The 23,648-nt window shown below is 47.4% G+C and overlaps 1 protein-coding gene across 5 annotated transcripts in view; it reads left to right on the top strand.

Moving 5' to 3' along the window:
* COL6A3 (collagen type VI alpha 3 chain) overlaps positions 1-23,648 on the top strand; it is an 80,276-nt gene that overhangs the window by 13,869 nt on the left and 42,759 nt on the right. The window contains exons 3-10 of one of the 5 annotated variants that reach the window (XM_019740939.3): positions 1,117-1,734; positions 7,572-8,174; positions 11,358-11,942; positions 13,628-14,227; positions 15,551-16,123; positions 17,468-18,076; positions 20,117-20,722; positions 22,270-22,884. In XM_019740939.3, the coding sequence (XP_019596498.3) occupies positions 1,117-1,734; positions 7,572-8,174; positions 11,358-11,942; positions 13,628-14,227; positions 15,551-16,123; positions 17,468-18,076; positions 20,117-20,722; positions 22,270-22,884 (4,809 nt within the window). The remainder of the gene's footprint in view (positions 1-1,116; positions 1,735-7,571; positions 8,175-11,357; positions 11,943-13,627; positions 14,228-15,550; positions 16,124-17,467; positions 18,077-20,116; positions 20,723-22,269; positions 22,885-23,648) is intronic. The other 4 variants (XM_074315601.2, XM_074315604.2, XM_074315608.2 and 1 more) reach the window with 4 other exon arrangements.

Here is a 23,648-nt window from a genome sequence, read left to right as displayed (position 1 = left end):
AGAGTAAACATGATTTTTTCTTGAAATCAAGTGCAAAGAGCACCCTCTCTCTATAATTCTGGACACAGAAACATTTCCCATCAAGAGTCATCCGATCTTTTCAAAACCAGTTTCCCGAAACTGTTTTAAAAAAATCAATCCTAGATAACCTTGTTAAGAATTGGTTTGCAGAGTTTTAGAAAACTGAGAAATGCTTCCCGCATTATGAGCTCAAAAGGATTGATTGGGGTCTTCCTCTCCGGTGCTGGACGAGCTGGGCCTCTGCTAGGGATCCTCCCGTCAGACCTGCTAATTCTTAGATGGTGGGGAGGCGAGTGCCACCTCAATGGAAGGGGCGCATTGGTTGGGGCACGGGGTCAGCCCGAGGTAAGTAGAGCCCAGGAGCCAGCCGGGCCCATCCCAACCGCCCGGCACCCTAAATGTCCTGCTCCCACTTCTGAGGGAGAACGGGATTCATCTTTGAAAGACATAACCTAAGCGCAACAGTGAGGAAGGCTTTTCTGGCCCTGAAAAGTGTGTAGGAACTCATTACGGGACCTTTCTTTATGCTGAAAAGTCTGAGAAAAATGAGACTTGCCGTTCTCTACAGTTAGACAAGTCTTCTTCACTGAAGGAAGACTTATTTATTGCATTTATTTTTCTTGACATTCCCCAAAGCATTGGAGGTTAGGTAATGTAAAAAGTAGTAGTTTTCACTATTGATTCTCTTCAAGGCCCAGTTTCAGGCCCCAAACTGAAGAATAAGTTTATGCAATGATGGTTGGTCACCTGTGATAGGCTGTCCTTCCGGTCTGAGCAGGTGGGTTTTGGGGCTCACAGTGCCACAAAGAATCATGCTTGAGTTAACAGACAGCCCGAGAGCATTGCTTCCTGTTCTGGGGCGCGCCCAGGGGTGGTGTGTGCTCACTCATTGCATACAGAGCATGGGCCAGGACTGGGTGCCAGCGGCTGTTGAATCCATATGTCCAGGTCCCTGCTTCTCAGGTAAGTCAGCCTACCTGCCTGTATTGCAAGTGAGGTGTGAATTATTTAGTAACAGCATAGCACAAACTGAATTAGTTTAGGAAGGCTTTGCTTGAACAGGAGAAAAATCTAAACCAATGTCTTTTTTTAAAGATGTCAAAAATGGTGCCGCTGCCGATATAATATTTCTAGTGGATTCCTCTTGGAGCATTGGGAAGGAACATTTCCAACTTGTTCGAGAGTTTCTATATGATGTTATAGAATCTTTAGCTGTGGGAGAAAATGATTTCCGTTTTGCTCTGGTCCAGTTCAACAGCAACCCACATACCGAGTTCCTGTTAAATACGTATCGTACTAAACAAGAAGTCCTCTCCCATATTTCCAACATGTCTTATATTGGGGAAAGCAATCAGACTGGAAAAGGATTAGAATACGTAATGCAAAACCACCTCACTAAGGCTGCTGGAAGCCGGGCCAGTGACGGAGTCCCTCAGGTTATTGTAGTGTTAACTGATGGACACTCGGACGACGGCCTTGCTCTGCCCTCAGCGGAACTTAAGTCTGCTGATGTTAACGTCTTTGCAATTGGAGTTGAGGATGCAGATGAAGGAGCGTTAAAAGAAATAGCAAGTGAACCGTTCGATATGCATGTTTTCAACCTAGAGAATGTTACCTCACTTCCTGACATAGTAGGAAACTTAGTGTCCTATGTGCACTCATCCGTGGCTCTAGAAAGGGCTGGAGAGACAGAGACCCTTAAAGACATCACAGGTAATGGCAACGCTGTCACGCTGCTGCCCGCCTTGCTGTTCTTTGGAGATAAGCTTGGCAACTGCTGGCATTAAAGCAACATTATGGCTAAAGGATGGTGGGTGGATTAGGGAAGAGATGACCGTTCACAGGTTTAAAAACAAAGGTTTGGATACTCTCTGTAGTCTCCTTCTAAAATAGAGCATTCACCTACACCCAAGAGGATGGTTTTTGAAACAAATTTTAACTCGAAAAACCACACCTGGCAGACATTATGATCCATAGAAAAGAAAGCCTCAGTGAGGCGAAACAGGCTTCTAACAGAAACCCCTCCATTTGTCATGGGAACACAAGGCCTGTGTCCTTTAAAGAAAGCTCCACGTCTGAAAGGGCACGCGTGGAGGGAGAAAGCAGCATCCACTCTGTGTCTAGTGGAGTAACGTAGAGAGCTCTTCTCTTCTGTTCTGTGGAATTTATTTCAGAGAATTGATGGAATTAGACTCGTAAGAAACCTTAGATACGATCCAGTCCAGATCGATTTAGGAGAAGTTGAGTCCTGGAGGGTAAGTGACATGGAGTTAGAAAGAGCCAGAGCTGGAGGCCCTTACGTGTGGGTTCTGGGTCTGGTCTTCCCTCATCTCTATGCTGCAACCATGGCTGTGCCCACAGACACTCTTCTGTTCGAATGGCCTTTGTCACTGCCACTCTGCGAGAACTGACAGTGCACGGACATGGCGCTGATGTGTTATTGCACAGCGGTAAGTGCAGAAGTGATTGACTGGCAAGTCATTTAAACAGTCAAACCCATTAGCTCTCTCTCTCTCTCTAGTGCTGAGTGCCTAAAAGACTGACAAGGAAAGACTTTGGCAAGTAAAATGCCAAATATTCTGTGCCGCAGCACTTTTGACTGATGCCAGGACTAGGCTCACTCATCGTGGCCGGGCAGGTTCGAAGGACTGACTTTGTCTGGAAACTAGTCCATGTAGCCGGTTGACAATTGATAACAGAGAATTCTAGGAGAGTGGGTAGGGGGTTAAGGTGGAAGCAAAGGGCCTCAGGGGAGAGGCGAGCTCCGGAAAAGAGAAAGGCACATCCTCTGAGATGGAGGGAAGGAAAGAGAAAGGGGCTGTGTTTTTAGGATTTTGAGGTGGATGGGGGAAGCTGAGCGAGTTCCAGTTGAGTTGGCGTCAATCATCTCAGTAAGAGAAGATGACGGAGAGAGAGAGGGGCAGTGGCGCTTGGGAGCTTGGAGGCTGTGATGGGGGGGCCACAAAATGTCCAGGACACCACCGCTGACTCTCAGAGATGGCCGGTTGTCAGCAGAGATCCTGGGTCTTCCGGTTAGTGGGCCACCCTGACTTTCTGCTGAGGTCTCAGGCCCTCTTAGAAGAAAAGGAGTTCCCAGGTTTAGAGTTTGCAAAAAGAGAATGATAGACAGGCAAGATCTTGGCAAGGAAATCCAGAGTGGTAGCAAGTAGATTCCTGACCTAGCCGACCCTGGGGTCCTGGCTGGGCCGGGAAGCGGATGAAAGCCGGAATGGGCTGGGAGATGTCGGAAAGCCAGGTGACGAGAGGCCAGACTGAGGGGACAGCCCCAGAGGCAGCTGCGGGCTCAACACGGGGACACTGCCAGCATGCGTGGGGGGCAGATGGTGGGGGTGGAAGAGTTTCAAGTGAACGCACAATGGCCCTCACGGGCTTAGGGTGCAGTCATCGGAGGACCACAGGCATGAGGAAGCAGGAGACCCGAGAGGCTGGTGCTCAGGGACCTCATCAGTCTAGACATAAAGTCACCACAGGGTGTGCGGTGTGGACGCAGGCTGAGCCGGCGTAACTGAAATCATTTAGGAAGCCTGGAAAATCCCTCCAGGGTACTTAGCTGCAACAAGGATGCGGATAACTCTGTGAATGAAAAAGAAGGGAGTGACTGGGCAAATGGGCCTAAGGAGGCATGCAGTGGATGGAGCAGGAAGATCTCTGGGGCAAGACTTATGGACTGCTTTTGTCCCGGGCTTTTTAAAGTGGTTCCCGCCAAGAGGGTCGCAGAGACAGCGGGGTGGAGGCGAGGTGACAGGTTGCAAAGTCGGTCTCTGGTTAATTCAAGACATTGGATGGAGCAGGAAGAAGGAAGGGCTGAAGATTTGAGGCATAAAATCAACCAATCGAAAGGCCGCATGGGCGGGGCCTAGGGAGGCCAGAGGGGCAGAGGAGTGTAGAGAAAGGCAGAGCTTTGGGGGTGGGGATCAGGGTAAGGGAGGAATTGTAGGGAAACAGTGCTAGACATCAGGCCTTCATCACAGAGATTCCGAAAACAAGGGATGAGTGAGCTGACCAGACGTCAGGAGCAAGGAAGCCGCTGTCTCGGGCAGGCAGAGAGCTTAGTTAAGAGAAGGGTTTCAGAACTGACCAACCTCAAGGTGTTTCATTTGGTTGTTCATAAAATGGTTTCCCCGATGGTTACGCACGGTTTCAGCTTTGACGGGGTGGGAGAGCGAATGCCCCCACCAGTGGGTCTGCTTCCAATAGGAAGGGGTGAGTGACAGTCCGGGTCATTTATATTTAACACTAAAACGTGTCCCCTCCTTCAAATGACATGCTTCACCTCTGTATGATGGCACCAGTGTTGATCCTGCCAGATTTCAGGAAACACAGGTGGGACCCTCGAGAGCCCCAACCCAAACACTCCAGGTTACAAGGAAATGACAAGGGGGTATCTATGAGGACCCATTCCATTTGCTACGCTAGTCTCAGGATCAGTAATTCACTGATCACTCTATTTCTGAATACATTGATAGGAACTACTCCATGTCAAAAGCAGTGAGGGGGGGATCCGTAGAGAAATGGGACGTCTTTTCTTATTGACGGGCTGTCCAACTCAGGACAAAGCGTGGATGGGTCTGCCATTGTGTCAGTGAGCAGACTCTTAGATTGCCATACGAATTCTGATTGAGCCTCTCAACACAATATGTTTCCATACAGATGATAAAACCTTTGTTTTTACACCAGGAAAGCATCTCTGTCTTCTAGTGTCCAAGCCACTAGCGGCACCAGGGCGGACCATTAACCCATTTATGTCGTCTTTTCTAATTAACTTCACTCCGCAATTCCTCCAGTATCATGTCCCATTGCATGTTCCACAGACAAAATAAAATCACATTAATAACTCTCTGCTTCTCGTCCTGGGGAAAGGGAGTCAGGAAGGCATTACAGAGACTGCTAACGAGTCAGGGCACCTCGTTCCCATCACCTGCCCACCAGGTACCTTCCCCCGTAAATACATTTATGTATGCAATGTTCATGATTGCCACTGCTCTAAATAAATGCTGCAATCAGTCTCCAAAAATCCTGGTTTTTAAAGTCCCTTTTATAAATGGATATTAGACACAAAAGCTTTGACCTAAAATGGAAACTGAAGATGTGCTATAACCAGTGAGGATTCCAGGAGGGGTTTTCTTCTCTCTGCAAAACACGAAGATTTCAAGAATGCATGAAACCCATCAATAATTTTGTACTTGCATAAGAAATACAAATGTGATCTTCTTAATTTATGTTTAAAAAAAAAAAAGTGCCCCATGAGCTAAGGACCAGTTCACGGTGTTCATTTTCCATAGACCGGATCACACTTAGAGTTCTTATTGGTGATTGGTGTGCCCTGCTGTACACAGCAGCCTGTGGCTCTTGCATCTTCTTGAGGCTTCGGCTCTCTTGGATAACACAGCATGCCCTTGTGTGTCCCATCATTGTGTGCCTAAGAGGACAAGGTTGTTTTTTTCAGTGATGACGAATTATCCAACATTTTTCTATGACCTGCAGCTCTTCAGCCTTTTAGAAGGGAAGCGTTCAAGGGTTTTCCCTCAGGGTTCATTTGTCTTATTTAGACTCTTGTAAATTGCAATCAAGAAGTATGTAATTAAAAGGGAACGTGTCATCCGGTGATATTTTCTATTATGGACCCTGGGATCATCGTTAATCTTTCTATGAGTTGTCTGGCTCTGTAGAGTGTGTGGCAAATCTTCCTTTGTCCCTCGGGGTCATTGGTGTAGGCCTGGGCCATGTTGAGGGATTCTGTGGTGTGATTTGCAGAGCCCTTAGTCACGTGAAGACGTGAGCATTTATATGGCCTGCTACATAGCTCACACTGCGGGTACCACACCCGCCCACACATCCCTCAGGAATCTAATGTTTTGGCTAAAGAGTGGCAAATGCTTTGGAATTCTTAGCAAAGGCCCAGCCTTATTTAATTCTTTTCTGTGACAATTATTAAAAACACAAGGTCTTAATTACTCTAGTGGAAAATTATCCTCACTAGACCTTATATTTCCAAGTTAATATCTTTTCCTGTGCCAGGATGCCAGGGATATATGTAAAGAAAGAAAGAGCAGTTCTGATTCTAGCAATTTCTGGCTCAGCTTACACAATGAGAGGGATTGTAGGGTGAGAACATAATTTCACTGTAGCAAAATTCTTCAACTGTTTGAGACAAAATTTGTATCCTGTTTCCATAGTGAACATCAAAGCAATTTTGCTGGCACAAAGAAAAAATAATTTTAAATATAAAATGTTCACTGTCATGAAGAAACTCAGAATGAATAGCCTTACGTATAATAATTATACCCCAAATATAGCTTCCCCAAATCTCAGAATATAAATATTGTATATGATCCCATTAAATCTCTTCCTGTTCTAACACACACTTAAGTTATTAAAATAACATTTACCAGAATATGTTTGCTTTTTCGGTAGTTTAACTCAGTCTGACTTAAATGTTCTAGCTGAGCCTTTGAAATATCCTACCCCGGTTTATAGATTTTTTTGATTGCCATTCCTCGCTCAGTGCTTCTGTGAAACCCCAATTCTCAGTAACGGAATGGAAGTTTCATGTTTACCATTGTGGGGAGAAAAGAGGTCTTGGTCAGCCTTTTTTATGCTCATTTGCATAACCCGGAAGCTAATTCTGATTAAGGGTTTCTTAGAGGCTCATGGTCCCGCTAGGGAATCAGTTTAGGATGTCATAAAAACAAAGTTGGATAATTATGTCATGACTGGTTTCATATCACTCTGTTTAACATTGTTCTGCATTACGTGATTGAATACAGAGGCAACAGCAAAAAGACATTAACAAAACATCTAGCCTAATCCCAGACCTTCATTCGAGTGTCACGCAACTTAACATCATGTGAGAAAAAGAAAATCAAACCAAAAATTTATCAGAGTATTTATAAAATCGAAATTTTAAGTGTAGTTTGAATTCTTCCTTTCAAATTCACAAAGTTGCATGTATGTGGCCATTTTGGTTTTTAAAGAAAAAAAGAAGACACAATAGTTGATCAAGGAACCAAGTGTTTAACATATTGGGGATGAGTCACCAAACCCTGAATCTGAGATTCTGCTTTGTAGCTGTGGATTTGGACAAGGAAAATTCTTACAATTCCGTGAGGATAATAAGAGAGATGGTTAAAAATTAGAAATTGTCTTTGGACCTTTGTTAATGTAGTCCTTTATTTTCTTCTATAGGTGTGGTAATGCATAATTCCATGCAACTACATTTCCCTCCAAATTTATTAGAAATATCTAGAGTATGTACCCAGAATAGTGACTCAGAGCTCTACAAAAATGGCACAAACAAAAATTTGATTTAAATGTCCCTATTTTACACCATCATTTCTAAGACGTTGCCTCTTATCCATTCAGAATGCAGAACTAAGAAAGAATTTCACGTTCCTTAATCAACATGTGTTGCGTTTGTCCATATTTCCTGTTTCTTATTGGTTTCCAAAGAAACATGTCAGAACACTGAACAATGCATGTGGTCACTTGTTCTAACGCTTTCACATTTTTTGCGTTTCTTTCTTTTAAAGCACAAGACTCTGCTGACATTATTTTCCTTATTGATGGATCAAACAACACCGGAAGTGTCAATTTCACAGTCATTCGCGACTTCCTTGTAAATCTCCTTGAGAGACTCTCAATTGGAACTCAGCAAATCCGAGTGGGGGTGGTCCAGTATAGTGATGAGCCCAGAACCGTGTTCTCCTTGGATACCTACTCCACCAAGGCTGAGGTTCTGGATGCAGTCAAAGCCCTTGGGTTCATTGGTGGGGAGTTGGCCAATGTCGGCCTTGCCCTTGACTTCGTGGTGGAGAATCACTTCACCCGGGCAGGAGGCAGCCGAGTGGAAGAAGGGATTCCCCAGGTGCTGGTCCTCGTAAGTGCCGGGCCTTCTAGTGACGAGATCCACGACGGGGTGGTAGCACTGAAGCAGGCTAGCGTGTTTTCTTTCGGCCTTGGAACCCAGGCCGCCCCCAGGGCAGAGCTTCAGTACATAGCTACCAATGAGAACTTGGTGTTTACTGTCCCGGAATTCCATAGCTTTGGGGATCTCCAGGAGCAATTACTGTCGTACATTGTTGGTGTGGCCCAAAGGCGCATTGTCTTGCAACCGCCAACCATTGTCACACAAGGTACGTATGCTCTTCTCACCCTCCGTGTGGGAGTGGGGTGTTTTGTATGTTGGTTTTTGTAGATGTCAGGCAGGCACCTTACAGAACGATTCGCCTCAGGAGAACCTGTAAGTACCACACACAGCCAAGTCCTTTTGAGGTGAGCCAGTGCTCGGATGTGATGTCTGTGACGGTTGAGGTTTCTAAAGAGCTATGAGTGAGTGGAAAAGCTCATGAGTGGTCAAGAAAGTTGTCATTCAACGAACCTGTTACTTTGAGATGTCAAACATCCTTGTATCATCGACTTATGATGCAGTTATCCTAAAAATGGACCTCAAGCGTTCGTTACGATTCTGAGAAAATTACTCCAGGATAACGCCATTGACCTTGAAAAGTCTGCATGTTAGAAGTGTGCTCATAGATATGTGAGCACTGTCTGCCGAAAATCCTTGTTTTTGTGCTGGCTATTGGGAGATGCACTTCTGAATGGGAGACATAGCAAAGCACTCAGCGTGGTACAATATTTAGGGAAGCTTTTCCCTGTGCCTGTCAAGTTTAGGGTAGTTCTGAGTGGAGACACGAGGACATACACTCAAAGGAGGGCCTTTTGCAAAAACACCCAGTTGGAGTCATTTTAAAAACATAAAACTCATCAATTCACATAACAAATATACATGTAGCAACTGTGGGATTTGGGAAGTGTATTGCAAAATCCAAACAAGAATACAGATGTGCTTGGTGCTGTGGCAGTTAAACATCAGGCAGACCTGGTTGTACGAGGTTCCATTGACTGGAGAGCCCAACTGTCCGTCAGAGATCTTATTACCAATGGCGTTAGGCATATTGCTGGGCGGGGTAAATTAGAGTGGACACCAGATCCCATTCTGAAGATTCTCCTGGTATTTGTAGACATCCATCTGATTGGAACGCAACCTACACAGGTGTCTCTGGGCTTGCTCACTTTTGCAAACCAAAAATATCCACGGGTTTTGTCAACCCTGATGAAACGCCACAGCTGTAGTCAGAAAAGATGGCCTTTGGTCCCGGATCTTGTGTTAACCAGCTGTGTGACCCTGGGCAGGCCACACAACCTCTCTGGGCTCCAGTTTCTTGAATCTATGACAAAGGAGTTACACTAGAGGAAGATCTAGTTCTGTTCCCGGAGAAGATTCAAATTCTTTCCTGTTTGTGGCAGCACGTGTCCCTCATTTCAGTTTTCCGTAGCTCACTAGTGTGTGAGCTGCATTTACAAACATCATTTTTAATCTTTGTGTTTGTTTCTGTATATTGAAAAACTGTTCTTGGCTCTCTGGTGTGTGCCAGTCTGTGTCCACAGTGCTGGTGGCCGAGACCAGCAGGGACACTGGCCCCTTACACTATAATGGGGAGATAGACACGTAACAGAAATGTAAACCAATGGCCACACAAAACATTCCCCGAGGGCGGTAAGTTAGATGAGGACAGGTAAGGGGCTGTCATGGAAAGGACAAGGGCAGAGCGTGTTTGATGGGGTGGCAGGTGGCTAGGGAAGGCCAGTCTGAGAGGCTGCAGGACAGAGAGGAGGTGAGCAGACGGAGAGCAGAGGGGCAGCGTTCCAGGTGCGTGGCTTGCAGCACGGAGGAGCCTGGCTCCCTCAGAACTGTCGGAGGCAGGGGGCTGGGGCTCGCTTGGCACATGGAAGACTGGAGAGGCAGCTCATTTCGGGAGCGAGTGTCTGCAGCTTTATTGTGGGCACGTCAAGTTTAGGTGAGCATGAGCAGTGGGTAGTGACATGGACGAGAGAGGAGACCTGGGGTGTGGATGGGAGAGACAGGCCCCGGGGACCGGGCTCCAGGAGCTGTGCTTGTGGAGCTGGGTGAGGAAAGGAAAGGCCTGGAAAGGAGCTGGGAGGGGCAGTCAGTGATGGGGGGAGAGGTCCCCAGGGCCCTGAACTGCTGATAAGCTGCGTAGGATGAAGACAAAGAGCACCCACTGCTGTGTCCACGTGGAGGTCATCAGGGTCCCGGTGTGGAGAGACGGGGGCGTGGACATGGCCGACGCAGGGAGGCTGTGGGAGCCAGCGCCCCTCCTCAGTGGCTTCCAGTACCTCAGTGAGCTGGGAGCTGAGATCCCTGTGTGGGGTGATGTAGGCCTGTCTGTAGGTCTCCACAAGAGTTGAGAACTTGACATGCATTGTCTACACCACAGCTTAATGCCAAAGCGACGATCCCCACGTGCCTGTCCCTGGGTGCTCTGTGTCTATGTGTGCATTTACGTGATTCCTTCTACAGAGGAAGGTTTGGACCAATCGGCGTCAATATAGTTAAATATCAAGTGAATTAAAGTGTTGCATATAATCCACTGACCATGTGGAAGGATGGCGGCCCCTCACGTCCAGACCATTACCTAATAAACTGCAAACCCTCCTGCCCCATGTATGGTCTTGTGAGTCTTGGAAGCCCTGCCAGGTTTCTGGATTGGGTGTTGTGGGCTGACCTGTTTCATTCCCCTGACCCAGGCGGCCTGCCGAGGCGTGGACACAGCAGGGGGATAAGTTCAGTCACCTCCAGGCAGAGATTTTGTCGAGGTGTTTTTGCTTCCTCATTTGTCTTTATCACAGTCTTACCACACAGCTTAGAACCTTCACAACACAGGGCTCTATACGTTTCATGATGCCAAGTAATGTTTTTTGCTGCCTGAACAATCAAGGCATGGAGAATAGAACGGAAGCAATCGGGATGTTTATGATCTTTCAGCCTTTGCACTTGGCAGTAGGTGTTTATGAAGTCAAGTTTGTGACACAAGCGGGCCACTGAGCAGACACGGATTGCTTCTTTCATCATCTGAGCGATGGCGTCATTCTGGGCTCTGAAACCCGAGCTATAGATTTATGGCAGAAAAGAGCTTCCTGATTTTTTAAGTGACAGCATGCTAAACTGCAGGCTACTAAAAGTAAATTTGTTTTTGTGCAACAATTTTTGTAAAAAGTACTGAAGGCGGGAGGTGGGTGGTGGTGAATGGGAGCCCAGCCTGCCGTCCCGTAGGGAAGGATGCAGCTGTATCCCGTGCGTGTGTGTGTTATGACAAACTCCCCAGGGGCTCCCCTGACTTCCCTTTAGTCCCAGCAGATGAGAACATTCTTTGAGAGGAGTTAGCTGTGTAGAGTCGTAGTTGCATGTGACTGGTAAGACTGTTGTTCTCACCTCACCATGTTGCTACCTACAGTCATTGAAGTCAACAAGAGGGACATAGTTTTCCTGGTGGATGGCTCATCGGCACTGGGAACGCCCAACTTCTCTGCCATCCGTGACTTCATTATCAAAGTCGTCCAGAAGCTGGAAATCGGCCCGGATCTTATCCAAGTGTCAGTGGCTCAGTATGCAGACACTGTGAGGCCAGAGTTTAATTTCAACAGCCATCCCAGCAAGAAGGAAGTCATTTCCGCCGTGCGGAAAATGAAGGCCATGGGGGGCTCAGCCCTGTACACGGGCTCCGCTTTGGACTATGTTCAGAACAACCTGTTCACCAGTGCGGCCGGCTACCGGGCCGCTGAGGGGGTTCCCAAGCTCTTGGTGCTGATTACAGGCGGTAAGTCCCTGGACGACATCAGCCAGCCAGCGCAGGAGCTGAAGAAAAGTGGCATCGTGTGCTTTGCCGTTGGGAGCAAGGCTGCCGACCAGGCTGAGCTGGAAGAGATGGCGTTTGACTCGTCCCTGGTGTTCACCCCAGCCGAGTTCCTAGCCCTCCCTTTGCAGGGTATGCTGCCCAGCTTGCTGGGGCCTCTCAAGACCCTCTCTGGAACCACTGAAGGTAAGGTGGGAAGGGCGTCAGGCACGCAGTAGGGTGGTCTCTAGGCAGAGCCTTTGAGAAAAAAAAGAAAGAAACAAAAGGAAGTTTTCTTTGTGTTCAGTGAGGGGACAGCTCTTAAATGATGGAAGCGACAGCAACAAATGGGATTTATTTCAGCTTTCCATTTCGCCCGAGCTGGGAATTGTATGACTTCAAATGCCATTTGGTACAGCTGTATGTCTTAAGGTCATACAAGAATTGTACGACTTCAAATGTCATACATTAAGAACTGTATGCGTTAAACTATGGGACCAGGAGCCACCTGTCTTGGAAGCTTCTGGCTGAGGAGGTTACTCACTTCGCAGTTCTTCCCCCTCTTCAGGTCCCTGTGTTCTGTTTCCACTGACGACGGCTGCCCAGCCTTCCCACCCCCACCTAGATGTAGCCCGGCTCTTCCTCTCCCGCGCTGGCCATCCCTTCCAAATGGTCCAAGCCTGACCAGCATAGAACGTTAACCCCTGTCCTCTCTAAGGGTGTCCTTCAGTGGGAAAGCATAGCGAATAGATGGGTGTGAAGAGAAAAACAGTGGTTCTTCAGATCTCTCATGTAATATGATTATCAGTGGAAAGTTATTTTTAAAAATATTGCAACGGTCTATGAGCTTATGACTTGAACGGGCACAGCTTGCTATCCTTAATGAAGATGAATATGAAGGAAGCAGGCTTTTCTGCCTCACAAACGTTACCAGTGGAAGACTGTTTGGTGCATGACCCATGTTGCATGAACGCATGCTCCCCCCCACCCCCTCTCTTGTTTCCTTAAAGCTTCTAATCCACACTTGGATCGCCAAAGTTCAATGTGATTGAACACAGGATACAATTCCTTGTTAGGTTTTACATTTTAGTGGGCACCTGGGAAGAAATGGGGGATAATTGTTTCTAAAGGCACATACTAAATGTGTTGAGGAAAATGCTCTAATCTGAGAATGATACTTTTGATTCTTCATGTGCACGACCTCAGCCAACCATAGCAAGTCGACTCTTGGTGTTGTACTGTGTTTCCATGATCCCGTGATCTCATTCTTGAGCAATTCCCATGGGTACCCTGTTGGATCATTGCCGGGCAATGCTGAGTTGCCCCCTCAGGACAGGGGACAGCAGAGAATGACAAATGGGTGGTTCTAGGAATACCTCAAGATGAGAACAGCCGAATTTTGTTAATTTGTTTTAGCCGTAAGGAAGTCATGTTCTCAGGTTAACTTGGACTAACACTTCTAATGTGTCTGTAAGTGAAACTCTCTCTGTAAACGTGTAGAGGTGAACTCCAGAGGACACAGGATCATGCATATAAAGCCGGCTGTGACCGAGGTCATAGACACAAGCGAGGCAGAGGGCATGGCACTCTTGTAGAAGTAATTTCCAGGAAAGGACCTTCTGCTGCAAGGATTCCTATCATTTTTGCTGGTTGCAAACATTGTAGCTTTGGCACTGTGTCTGTGTGAGCTATCGGTGTGCCTCGCAAGCACCAGCCACCACTGGAGGGAAATATGCAGCCTTCTGCCATATTTTGCGAGATGGACGCGCTTTGCTCACTGATGTCCTGCTCTGTGTCCTGCGTGTTGGCATGTGTGCACGTGTTACAGGCACACATGACGACACCCTCAGCGGGTGTGTATGTCTCACCTTGTTTTCTGTGCTTCACTGCAGTTCACGTAAACAAAAGGGACATCATCTTTCTTTTGGATGGATCGTTCAACGTTGGAAAGACCAATTTCCCTTATGTGCGGGACTTTGTAATGAACGTAGTTAACAGCCTTGATGTTGGAAGTGACAGTATCCGTGTTGGTGTAGTGCAATTTAGTGACACTCCGGTGACGGAGTTCTCCCTAAACACATACCACACCAAGTCAGACGTGCTTGCGCACCTGAGGCAGCTGCGGCTGCAGGGGGGGTCAGGCCTGAACACTGGCTCTGCCCTAAGCTATGTGCACGCGCACCACTTCACCGAAGCTGGCGGCAGCAGGACCCGTGACCGCGTCCCGCAGCTGCTGCTCCTGCTCACGGCCGGGCAGTCTGAGGACTCCTATTTGGAGGCGGCCAACGCCCTGGCCCGCGAGGGCGTCCTGACTTTTTGTGTAGGCACCAACCAGGCGGATAAGGCCGAGCTCGAGCACATTGCTTTTAACCCGAGCCTGGTGTACCTCATGGATGATTTCAGCTCCCTGTCGGCTTTGCCTCAGCAGCTGATTCAGCCCTTAACCACATATGTTAGTGGAGGTGTGGAGGAAGTGCCGCTCGCCCAGCCAGGTAACGCTCCCCCACCTGCCTGCGCCTGCGCCCGCGCGGGGCTCTTTCCACTGGCTCCTCGCTGGCCGGCAGGTGGCCGGATCTGAGCTCCAGGGCGTGGTGGACCATAGACAGACGATTGGCTCCCTGTGGTTGACGTATTTTGAAGGGGGTTTGAGTCACTGTACCAGCAAGTTCAGATTCCTTCTCTAAAGAGTGTTTGTAAAAGAAAGCAAGTGGAGAAAATCCAGCTTACGTTGCTTGCGTCCTGTCCCTCCCTTTATTCAGAAAATGCTTTTCTCTCTCTCTCTCTCTCTTTTTTTTTTTTTTTTTGCCCCAATGCCTGTGAAGATTCTGGTGTGCAACCCCAGGTGGAAGTGAGAGAGTGAGAGGGAGATGGGTTCCCTTTCATGCATGAGTATGTATTAGGATCATTTAAAAATTGCCGTTATTTCCATCATATGATATTTTTTATGTTCAAAATCTGCTGTATCTACAAAATTATTTGTTACATACCCAACAAAGACTGTATCTTTATGTGATGGTAAAATGATTTCCAGAGGAAGTCTGGATTAGAATGATTACTGCAGATTAATATGGTGGTTAGATGTGCACGCATTCAATCTACCAGCTTGCTGTCATCACAGATGGGAGGCAAGACTGACACAACTGAAAGCTAAGCAAAGTAATCCTAAGAAGTGTTTGACCTGAAAATCATGTTCACGTGACACGTGGTAGTCCTCCATGGCTGTCATCCTTTTTCTGTTGTCTAACTACAGCAGATTAGAAGGCACCGAACGAGAGCCTGACCTGCAAGTGGTGATGGGTACTCTTCTGGGGCCTAATCCATCACCTCAAACATAATGAAAAGAGAATCCAGTTAGAGCAGATATACGTCAACTCAGTTATCTGTGGGTGATTAACCCATATTAGCCTTTGTCACTCGAGACAGGTCAATTTTTAAGCAAAAGGACAACAAAGACCACATGTTCAGTAGTTTAGTTTATGATAATTTGAAAACACTGTCTGTTTTCCTAGAGTGATTGCCACCTGGTGCAAGAATGGAACCCTCTGGGCTTTTCACTCTTGCTTTGTTGAAGAGGCGTGATGGGTGGGCCCCTCTAGCTGTTCTAGTGCTTCGCAAATAAGCACTGCTTTGAAACGGACATTTGAATGACAATCCGCGTGGGTTTGTCTTCCCTTGCTGGTACAGTGATCATCAGATGAATTGCATGAACTCCCTTTACCGAATGCTGGTGGTGCTGGGCTGGCGGCAGTTTGGTGCCTGTTCTATTCTTGCCCCCATTGCGTCCTAACGTGTTTTTTTTTTTTTTTTTTTTGTAGAAAGCAAGCGAGACATTCTCTTCCTCTTTGACGGCTCAGCCAACCTCCTGGGCCAGTTCACTGCTGTCCGTGACTTTCTCCACAAGGTTATTGACGAGCTTGATGTGAAGCCAGACGGGACCCGAGTCGCCGTGGCTCAGTACAGCAATGATGTGAGGGTGGAGTCCAGTTTTGATCAGCACCAGAATAAGCCTGAACTCCTGAGCATCGTGAAGAAGATGAAACTCAAAACTGGCAAAGTCCTCAAACTGGGCTACGCCCTGGACTACGCACAGAGACACATTTTTGTGGAGTCTGCCGGAAGCCGGATTGCGGAAGGGGTGCCTCAGTTGCTGGTGCTGCTGGTGGCGGGGAAGTCTTCCGATCGTGTGGACGTGCCAGCACTCCACCTGAAAGAGACATCTGTAGTGCCTTTAGTCTTACAGGCCAGGAACGCAGACCGTGCCGAGTTAGAGCAGATCGTGCCGTCCCCTGCCTTTATCCTCACTGCGGAGTCACTTCCTAAGATTGGAGACCTCCAACCAGAGACTGTGAAGTTCGTAAACCTGGTGAAAAATGGGGTGTCGGCACCAGGTATGGCATAGAAATTCCGGTTGCTCCCACAATCCAGTTCTCCAGTGCATGAGTTGGTGGTAGGCTGCTGGGCCCAGGTCCTCAGATTGAAGCCTTCCTTGGGTTTCCAGAGGAGATGGAAAATTAATAGGTGGTTTCTGTAGGATCAAGGATCTATGCATGATTTTTGTTTCACGACTCTGACTCTCTAACTGCTCTGTAGGGCAAAACAGGAGAACCAGGGCGATTATTCTTAAGGACATTAGAGTATTTTATAATCAGATACATTATAAAGATGTAGACTCGTTAGTGGTTAAAAATCCTTTTAAGAAACATGAGTTTTGCTTTATGCATAAGAAAAGCCATATGACTTGGTTACATTGTAGCTAAAACAGTTTCCTCTTCATAGCCCCCCAGTGTCTTGTTTTAAGGGGGTAACACTGTGTATCCTTCACTGCATTCACCAAGAAGAAAGCGTGATGAGAGGCAGACACATTCCCACTGTAAACACTGCATGGAAATTTCCAGCTGCCCATTTGCATTACCATGACTCTGTGTTTAACCACTTTCCATTTGCTGATAAAAATGCGGTGAAAAGAGTCATCGGTTTCATGTATAATCCCTTTGATTAAAAAACTGAGAATCTAGAGTTTCTTTATTGACTCTTGGGCCCCTACACTGTTGGTAACCTGGACATCTGGGTTACATTTTTCCCCATTGATCCACTGTGACTTGTAGAAAATCATTTGAAACCTCCCATCAATGAAATGCTAAGAATTATGAAGGCTCTGCCATCCTTCTGTCTCTGGTCCTCAATGTTGTTTCTTGAGTGCACCTTTGAAAGTTAATAATACTGTTCCAGCATTGAAAACTTCTACAATAAAAGGGTGTATTCTCTATATATTGGTGTATTCGTTTCCTATGGCTGCTGTAACAAAGTACCACAAGCTGAGTGGCTCAAAACACCATGAATTCTTACGTTGTTAGAGGTCAGAAATCCAAAACCATTTTCACTGGGCTAAACTCAAGGTGTCGGTAAGATTGCATTCCTTCCGGAGGTTCTAGTGGATTACATGTGTCCTCGCCTTTTTCAGCTTCTAGGTGCTGCCTGCATTCCTTGGCTCGTGGCCCCTTCCTCCATATTGTATCTTCTCTCTTCCCTGACCTCTGTTTCCATCCTCGTATCTCATATCTTCTTCCTCTAACTCTGATCCTCTTGTCTCCTTCTTATAAGGACACTGCTAGAGTCAGGTTCTGGGGATTCTGAACTGGATGTCTTTGTGGGGTCTTTGTTCAGCTCCCCGCGTCGGTAGGAAATTGTCCCTCTTCCGGCCATGTGAGTCATCCAGGCTGTCTTCCTCCCAGTTTCAGGTGAAAAGGACGTGGTTTTTCTGCTGGATGGCTCTGATGGTGTCAAGAACGGCTTCCCTCTGTTGAAAGAGTTTGTCCAGAGAGTGGTGGAGAGCCTGGACGTGGGCCCAGACCGGGTCCGTGTGGCCCTGGTACAGTACAGTGACCGGACCAGGCCCGAGTTCTACCTGAATTCGTACATGGACCAGCAGAGCGTGATCACTGCCATCCACAGGCTGACCCTGCTGAAGGGGCCGACCCCCAACACCGGGGCCGCCCTGGACTTTGTCCTGAGGAATGTCCTGACTAAGACTGCCGGAAGCAGGATAGACGACGGCGTCCCCCAGCTCCTGATTGTCCTCACGGCCGCCAGGTCTGGGGATGATGTGAGGGGCCCCGCGGTGAACCTGAAGCAGGGCGGGGCGGTGCCCATTGGCATCGGCATTGGCAGCGCCGACGCCACGGAGATGCAGACCATCTCCTTTATGCCAGACTTTGCGGTGGCCGTCCCCACCTTCAGGCAGCTGGGGGACATCCAACAGGACATCTCCCAGAGAGTGACCCAGCTCAGCCGGGACGAGGTGAGCAGGTTGCGGTCAGTCCTGCACACTCTACTGAGCCCAGGTAAGGAGGGGACTCTTTGGGTCATTGTTTCTTGGAACATCTGGGGCTCCTTGTTTGGACTGTGGGCTACAAAGTGTTCTCAGTTTTGTTTCCTCTGCCATATAGAGTGAAAACCAGAATTACACGAAGAATTAGGAACCATGTGTGTTTGGTTTGGGTGCCAGAAATGACAGAGGCTTGGGGAGATGCTAAGATTCATGTTTTTGGCCAAATTAAAGTCTGAAAGAGGGAACTATGTGTGGCTTATAGTGTAGACCCCTTAACTCTGAATTAAGCCTTCCATATAGCTCTCTGAAGGGTGGGCCACCTGATGGAGACCACCAGTTCAGTACCGTTGGTTCTAAGCTGCCGCAACCTTCCATGAGCAGGGAGGGAGTTTGACCACAGGTGCTCTGTCAAGCTGGAGCATAGTCTCCAAAATATTGGTATTTCCAGAGCCAAAGTGTGAAGATTGCTTCTGAGTTTGCTTGGTCTTAAGTGTCAGGGAGGCCCTGTGGCTCTATGAGCATATTTCAGTCTATATCCTCTTTCCTGTTCCCCTTTTCCAGGCCTGGTCACAGTGAACTGGAAAGTGGTGGGAGGCTGGCTTCTGAGAAGGAAGGGGGCTGAGGTATATTCATCCCTTCCAAAAATACGCACCAGGAGCCTGCCCTCCCTGGGCACCCAGGTGGGGAGGGTTGCAGTGGTAACGAAGCAGCTGCGTCTTGTTCTTTGTAGCTCACATCCTACAAAATATCATGTGCAGCCTCAGGGCACAGAGAGGGGGAAAGAGGAAGAGAGGAGCAAAAGCAAGTGAGCGAAAAGTCAGCTGCAGGATGCGGTGCTAGTGGGTGGGTGAGGAGGGCCAGGGTGACTGACGTGGCACAGCTGAGGGGTGTCAGCTTCTGGCTGGTGTCCCGGACAGCATGCAGCATGTCTCACAGGTGTCCCGGGAATGGTCTAAATGCTCATCATCAAATAAACTTGGGAAACAGTGAGATAAACTAAGTGAGAGGTTCTCCCCCGCCCCGTCATTGATGTGTTTTGTGTATGTCCAATACAGTAAGGGAATGCAACATTTCCAAAGCTTCTTTGACTGTAACGGCCTTTTCATGATACGTTTGGAACTACCAGTGTCCTGGGGAACACACTTTGGAACTACTGTCATAATGAATGTGCAGCTTCTTTAAGTACAAGCGTATGTTTCTACAACAATACGGTTCCTAGTCCATTCACGGTCCCACTCTTCAGAGTGATGATTCCCTAGCTCCCCCTTCTCCCTGTCCCACTTCTTACCCGCTCTGCTCCTTCAGCTTGCTCTGAGATAGCAATCTGGATTCCCATGTCACTGAGGAAACAGGAGTAAGTTGGAAAAGAACTTCCAGAAGTAGCAGCACACGGTATCTCCGGCATTGGTGTCAATACTCAGCTTCCCTCCTGTGATGGAGGTGAACTATCTCTGTCCCCTGGGGCATCATCCCTTGTCCCCTACTCAAAGGTGTCATCTGCAGTTCTTCTCTCTCCTGCACTATCAGTTCTTCTCTGAGCATAGGAAGCATGATTCCCTTCATGACACAAATGCATTGCTTTCTCTCTCAAACACTCTGTCGATGCCCATCTTCCCCATCTAGGAGCGCCTCAGCTTCCTTTAAAAGTTATATGTGCTCCCCACAACTCTGCTCCAAACCACCCCAATCTATCAGTCACTGTCACAATGCTACACAAAGTGCTCTTGTTAAGGCCCCTCCAGTGGCCAATTCTCAGTCGCCATTTTGCTTTCAAAACACTATCACCAATTTGTCTGGACATGGCTCTTGTGTGTCTAGTCTCTGCCTCCCTCAGAGTCACTATTCCTTATACTTTGCTGGTTCCTTCCTTTCCCCCTGATTTATAATCACTGAAAGGCCAGGATTCGCTCCTGGGACGAGCATTTTTAATGGTCAAAAGAAAGGATGCTTTGTCTGTCAGGTGGCGATTTCAGGACAAACCAGGAGGTGGTTTGTTGGTGCTAAGAACTGGGTGCCCATGAAGGTGAAACCCATGATACTGTATGATTCGCAGGTGTCGGCAACAAGAAGGACGTGGTCTTTCTCATCGATGGGTCCCAAAGTGCTGGCCCTGAGTTTCAGTACATCCGCCTCCTCATTGAGAGACTGGTGGACTCCCTGGACGTGGACTTTGACACGACCCGGGTGGCCGTCGTCCAGTTCAGTGAGGACCCCACTGTGGAATTCCTGCTGAATGCTCACTCCAGCAAGGATGAGGTGCAGAATGCGGTGAGGCGTCTGCGGCCCAAGGGTGGGAGGGAGATCAACGTTGGGCGTGCCCTGGAGTACGTGGTGAGGAACATCTTCAAGAGGCCACAGGGGAGCCGGATCGAAGAGGGCGTCCCTCAGTTTCTGGTCCTCATTTCGTCTGGGAAATCTGGGGACGAGGTGGGCGACTCGGCAGTAGAGCTCAAGCAGTCTGGCGTGGCACCATTGGCTATCGCAAGGCACACAGACCAGGAGGAGCTGGTTCAGATCTCCCTGAGCCCTGAGTACGTGTTCTCAGTGAGCACCTTCCGGGAGCTGCCTAACCTGGAGCAGCAACTGCTGACCCCCATCACGACCCTGACCTCAGAGCAGATACAGCGGATCCTGTCCAGCATCCAGTATCCTCTTCCACGTAAGATGGAGTGTGTTTTGTTGCTGTTGTTCTATGAGTATTTTTGATATAAAAAAATAACAGGCTCAAAGATCCATGGTACTTTTGATGAGTTACATGGAAATCAGGGGACACCTACGGTTGAACCAGTTGCGTCTATTGCTTGTTGCATGAGGGAGGGTGCACAGGAGGGTGAATCATGGGGTAGCTCAGTAAGAGGGTGTTAGAAAGGACTTCTGATAGGATTTGGACTTGTGGTAGGTGATTCTGAGAAGGCTTAAGGAAATGGGACTTCACCCAGGATCAGGTGTTGTCAGGAAATGGAAGCAATTCTATAATTGGGTCTTACTAAATCTTATGGCTAAAGCTAAAATTGGTAAAAAAAAGCAGTTGTCACTCCCATTAGCCAAGATAGGGAGTGTTTGGTTATTTTTGTCTTCTTTTTTGTCAGTGTTCACATGATTACAGCATGACCTCGTTTTTTTCTTGATCCATCGTGGTCACAGGGTGGTTTTCTCTGATGCTGAAATTCTCTGAAATCTTTTGTGTCCTATAGGAGAACCCAAGGCTTGGCTGAGAAAACTTTTCTTTCTCAGTGTAAAGGGTTCAATTCCCTGACTTGCTCAGTTTTTGCTGTGCTAGTTTTCTTTTTTTTTTTTTCCTGCAATGCAATACAAAGTTCAGAATAATCAGCACAGCACAGCAAAATCACTCTGAGTAGCCCAGGGATTTATGAGGCAAAAGACAGGCTGAATTTGTTGGGTGACAACATATTCTGAGTAGTTTCATAAAAGGACATCCAGGTGTACAATTCTGTATTACATCATCACCTCAATAAATTTAATTTAAAAAAAAAAAAAAGGACATCCAAGAAGTACCCAGAATTCTAACTAAGAGGAAAACATGGCTCATCTTTCTCAGGACTTTTTGATTAATTTTATAGTTAAAAAATGGACCCACGTAAAGAAAATAGGAGAAGTAATAGTGAAAATAAAAACTTTGTATAAGTGCTAGAGATATGTGAGCAAAAAGAAACACTATGAGTCAAACACCTGGGGAGATGTAGTGGCCCTTTGGGCGACAGTTGGCATTCTCTGGGTGGTTGGTAGCTGAGCGGTGGCTGTGGGCAAGGAGAGGACCTTTGGCCTCAGCTGTCTCTCTCTTTCTGTACAACAGAGATGCTAGTTTGGATGAGCTCAGTCCCTTCTGGTAGTAACAGTTCACAGTTCTGTAGATTACGGTCTCCAGGATTAGTTTCTAAATGCTGCTTTCATTTTTAACATTAATTGTAACCCAGGCCACAAAGCCAAAATTAAAATCAAGTAGACTCAGAAAGTTTTGGAGAACTTAAGATAATTCAAGAAGTGGATGGTGTTTGGGTGAAAAAGGCCCAAGTTTTGAAAATCAATTTTAAAAAGCCCAAGAGATAAACACATGTGCATCCGGTTGTAATTTTAACACTCATATTATGGTGCAACACAATGCAAAGTTCAGGAGCAAATGCAGAGACAAAACCAGTTGAGCACCAGTCATGTACTGCGTTTTTCTCCTGTTTTCCTTGTATCTAGCTGTTGAGAGTGATGCCGCAGACATCGTCTTCCTCATTGATAGCTCTGATGCCGTGGGGGCTAATAACATCGCACATATTCGAGATTTTATCATGAAGATTGTTCGAAGACTCAGTGTTGGCCCCAATAAAGTGAGAATTGGGGTTGTGCAGTTCAGCAACGATGCCTTTCCTGAATTCTACCTGAAGACCCATAAATCCCAGGCCTCCGTGCTCGACGCCATCCATCGCCTGAGGTTCAGAGGAGGGTCTCCGCTGAACACTGGCAAAGCTCTGGAATTTGTGGCAAGAAATCTCTTTGTCAAGTCTGCTGGGAGCCGGATAGAAGATGGTGTGCCCCAACACCTGGTTCTGTTTCTGGGTGGAAAATCCCAGGATGACGTTTCCAGGTTTTCACAGGTGATACGCTCCTCGGGGATTGTGAGTTTAGGGGTTGGAACCCGAAACATCGACAGAACAGAGTTGCAGACCATCACCAATGACCCCAGACTGGTCTTCATGGTGCGAGAGTTCAGAGATATCCCCAACCTAGAAGACAGGATCTTGAACGCATTTGGACCCTCTAGGGTCACTCCTGCCCCTCCAGGAATGGTCACACCTTTGCCACCTCGGACAGGTATGAACTTGGGACCCATGACTGAAGAGAGTGATATCAATTTTTTTTCAATTGAAAAATGTAATTAGCATTAATTTGAATAATTTTCTCCTCTTGGTTGTTACTACAGATAATATTAGAAAAATAAATATTAGAAAAAAAGTTCAGTTGACATTGTAGAAGGAAACATATCTGTAAGGGATAGAACATATGAAAGTCTGCCTGGGGACATCTGGGGTGTAAACTTTCACAGTGACTTGGATACGTGCTTGGCCTTGGGGGGACTGGCTGCCCTCCAAGGACCAAGAAAGTACAGGATGGCCTTCGCAGGCTCCGGCACATCTAATCTCGTACCCAGGACTGGCCCCGGCTCCTAGCCAGATCCGGGACCAGTTCCTTGTGTTGCTGACACGTATGCTTATTGGCTCCTTGCCGCTGTTGTTAGTAAAGTCCTTAAAACCCAGAAGAAAAAAGGCAGGTACGGTTGTTCCCTGGGCCGCCTCTGCTGCTGCAAGGTATTTCGCTCATACTGATGAAGGGCCAGTGCTGCTTCTGCGACTCTAATAGACTGGGCCCTGGTGGCATGATGAATTGCCTCCTTGCTTGTTAGTGCTATGATGATCTATTCCCCTCATCTCTATCTTGTCTTATTTACTTTCGCTTTGTAACAAAGCTCTTTAACTCCTCCATCCTGGCTTGTGGTGGTGTGTCTTGCATATCGGGCCTTGAAATTAAGTCTGTGCACAGCAATCGATAGTACTTATCGATACAATATCCCAGGAAAC

The sequence above is a fragment of the Rhinolophus sinicus genome, chromosome 17, assembly GCF_057876585.1.
Source record: "Rhinolophus sinicus isolate RSI-liver-muscle chromosome 17, RSI-T2T, whole genome shotgun sequence".
NCBI classification, from domain to species: domain Eukaryota; kingdom Metazoa; phylum Chordata; class Mammalia; order Chiroptera; family Rhinolophidae; genus Rhinolophus; species Rhinolophus sinicus.
The sequence above is the reverse complement of the archived record's forward strand: the minus strand, read 5'-3'. Positions and strand labels throughout refer to the sequence as shown.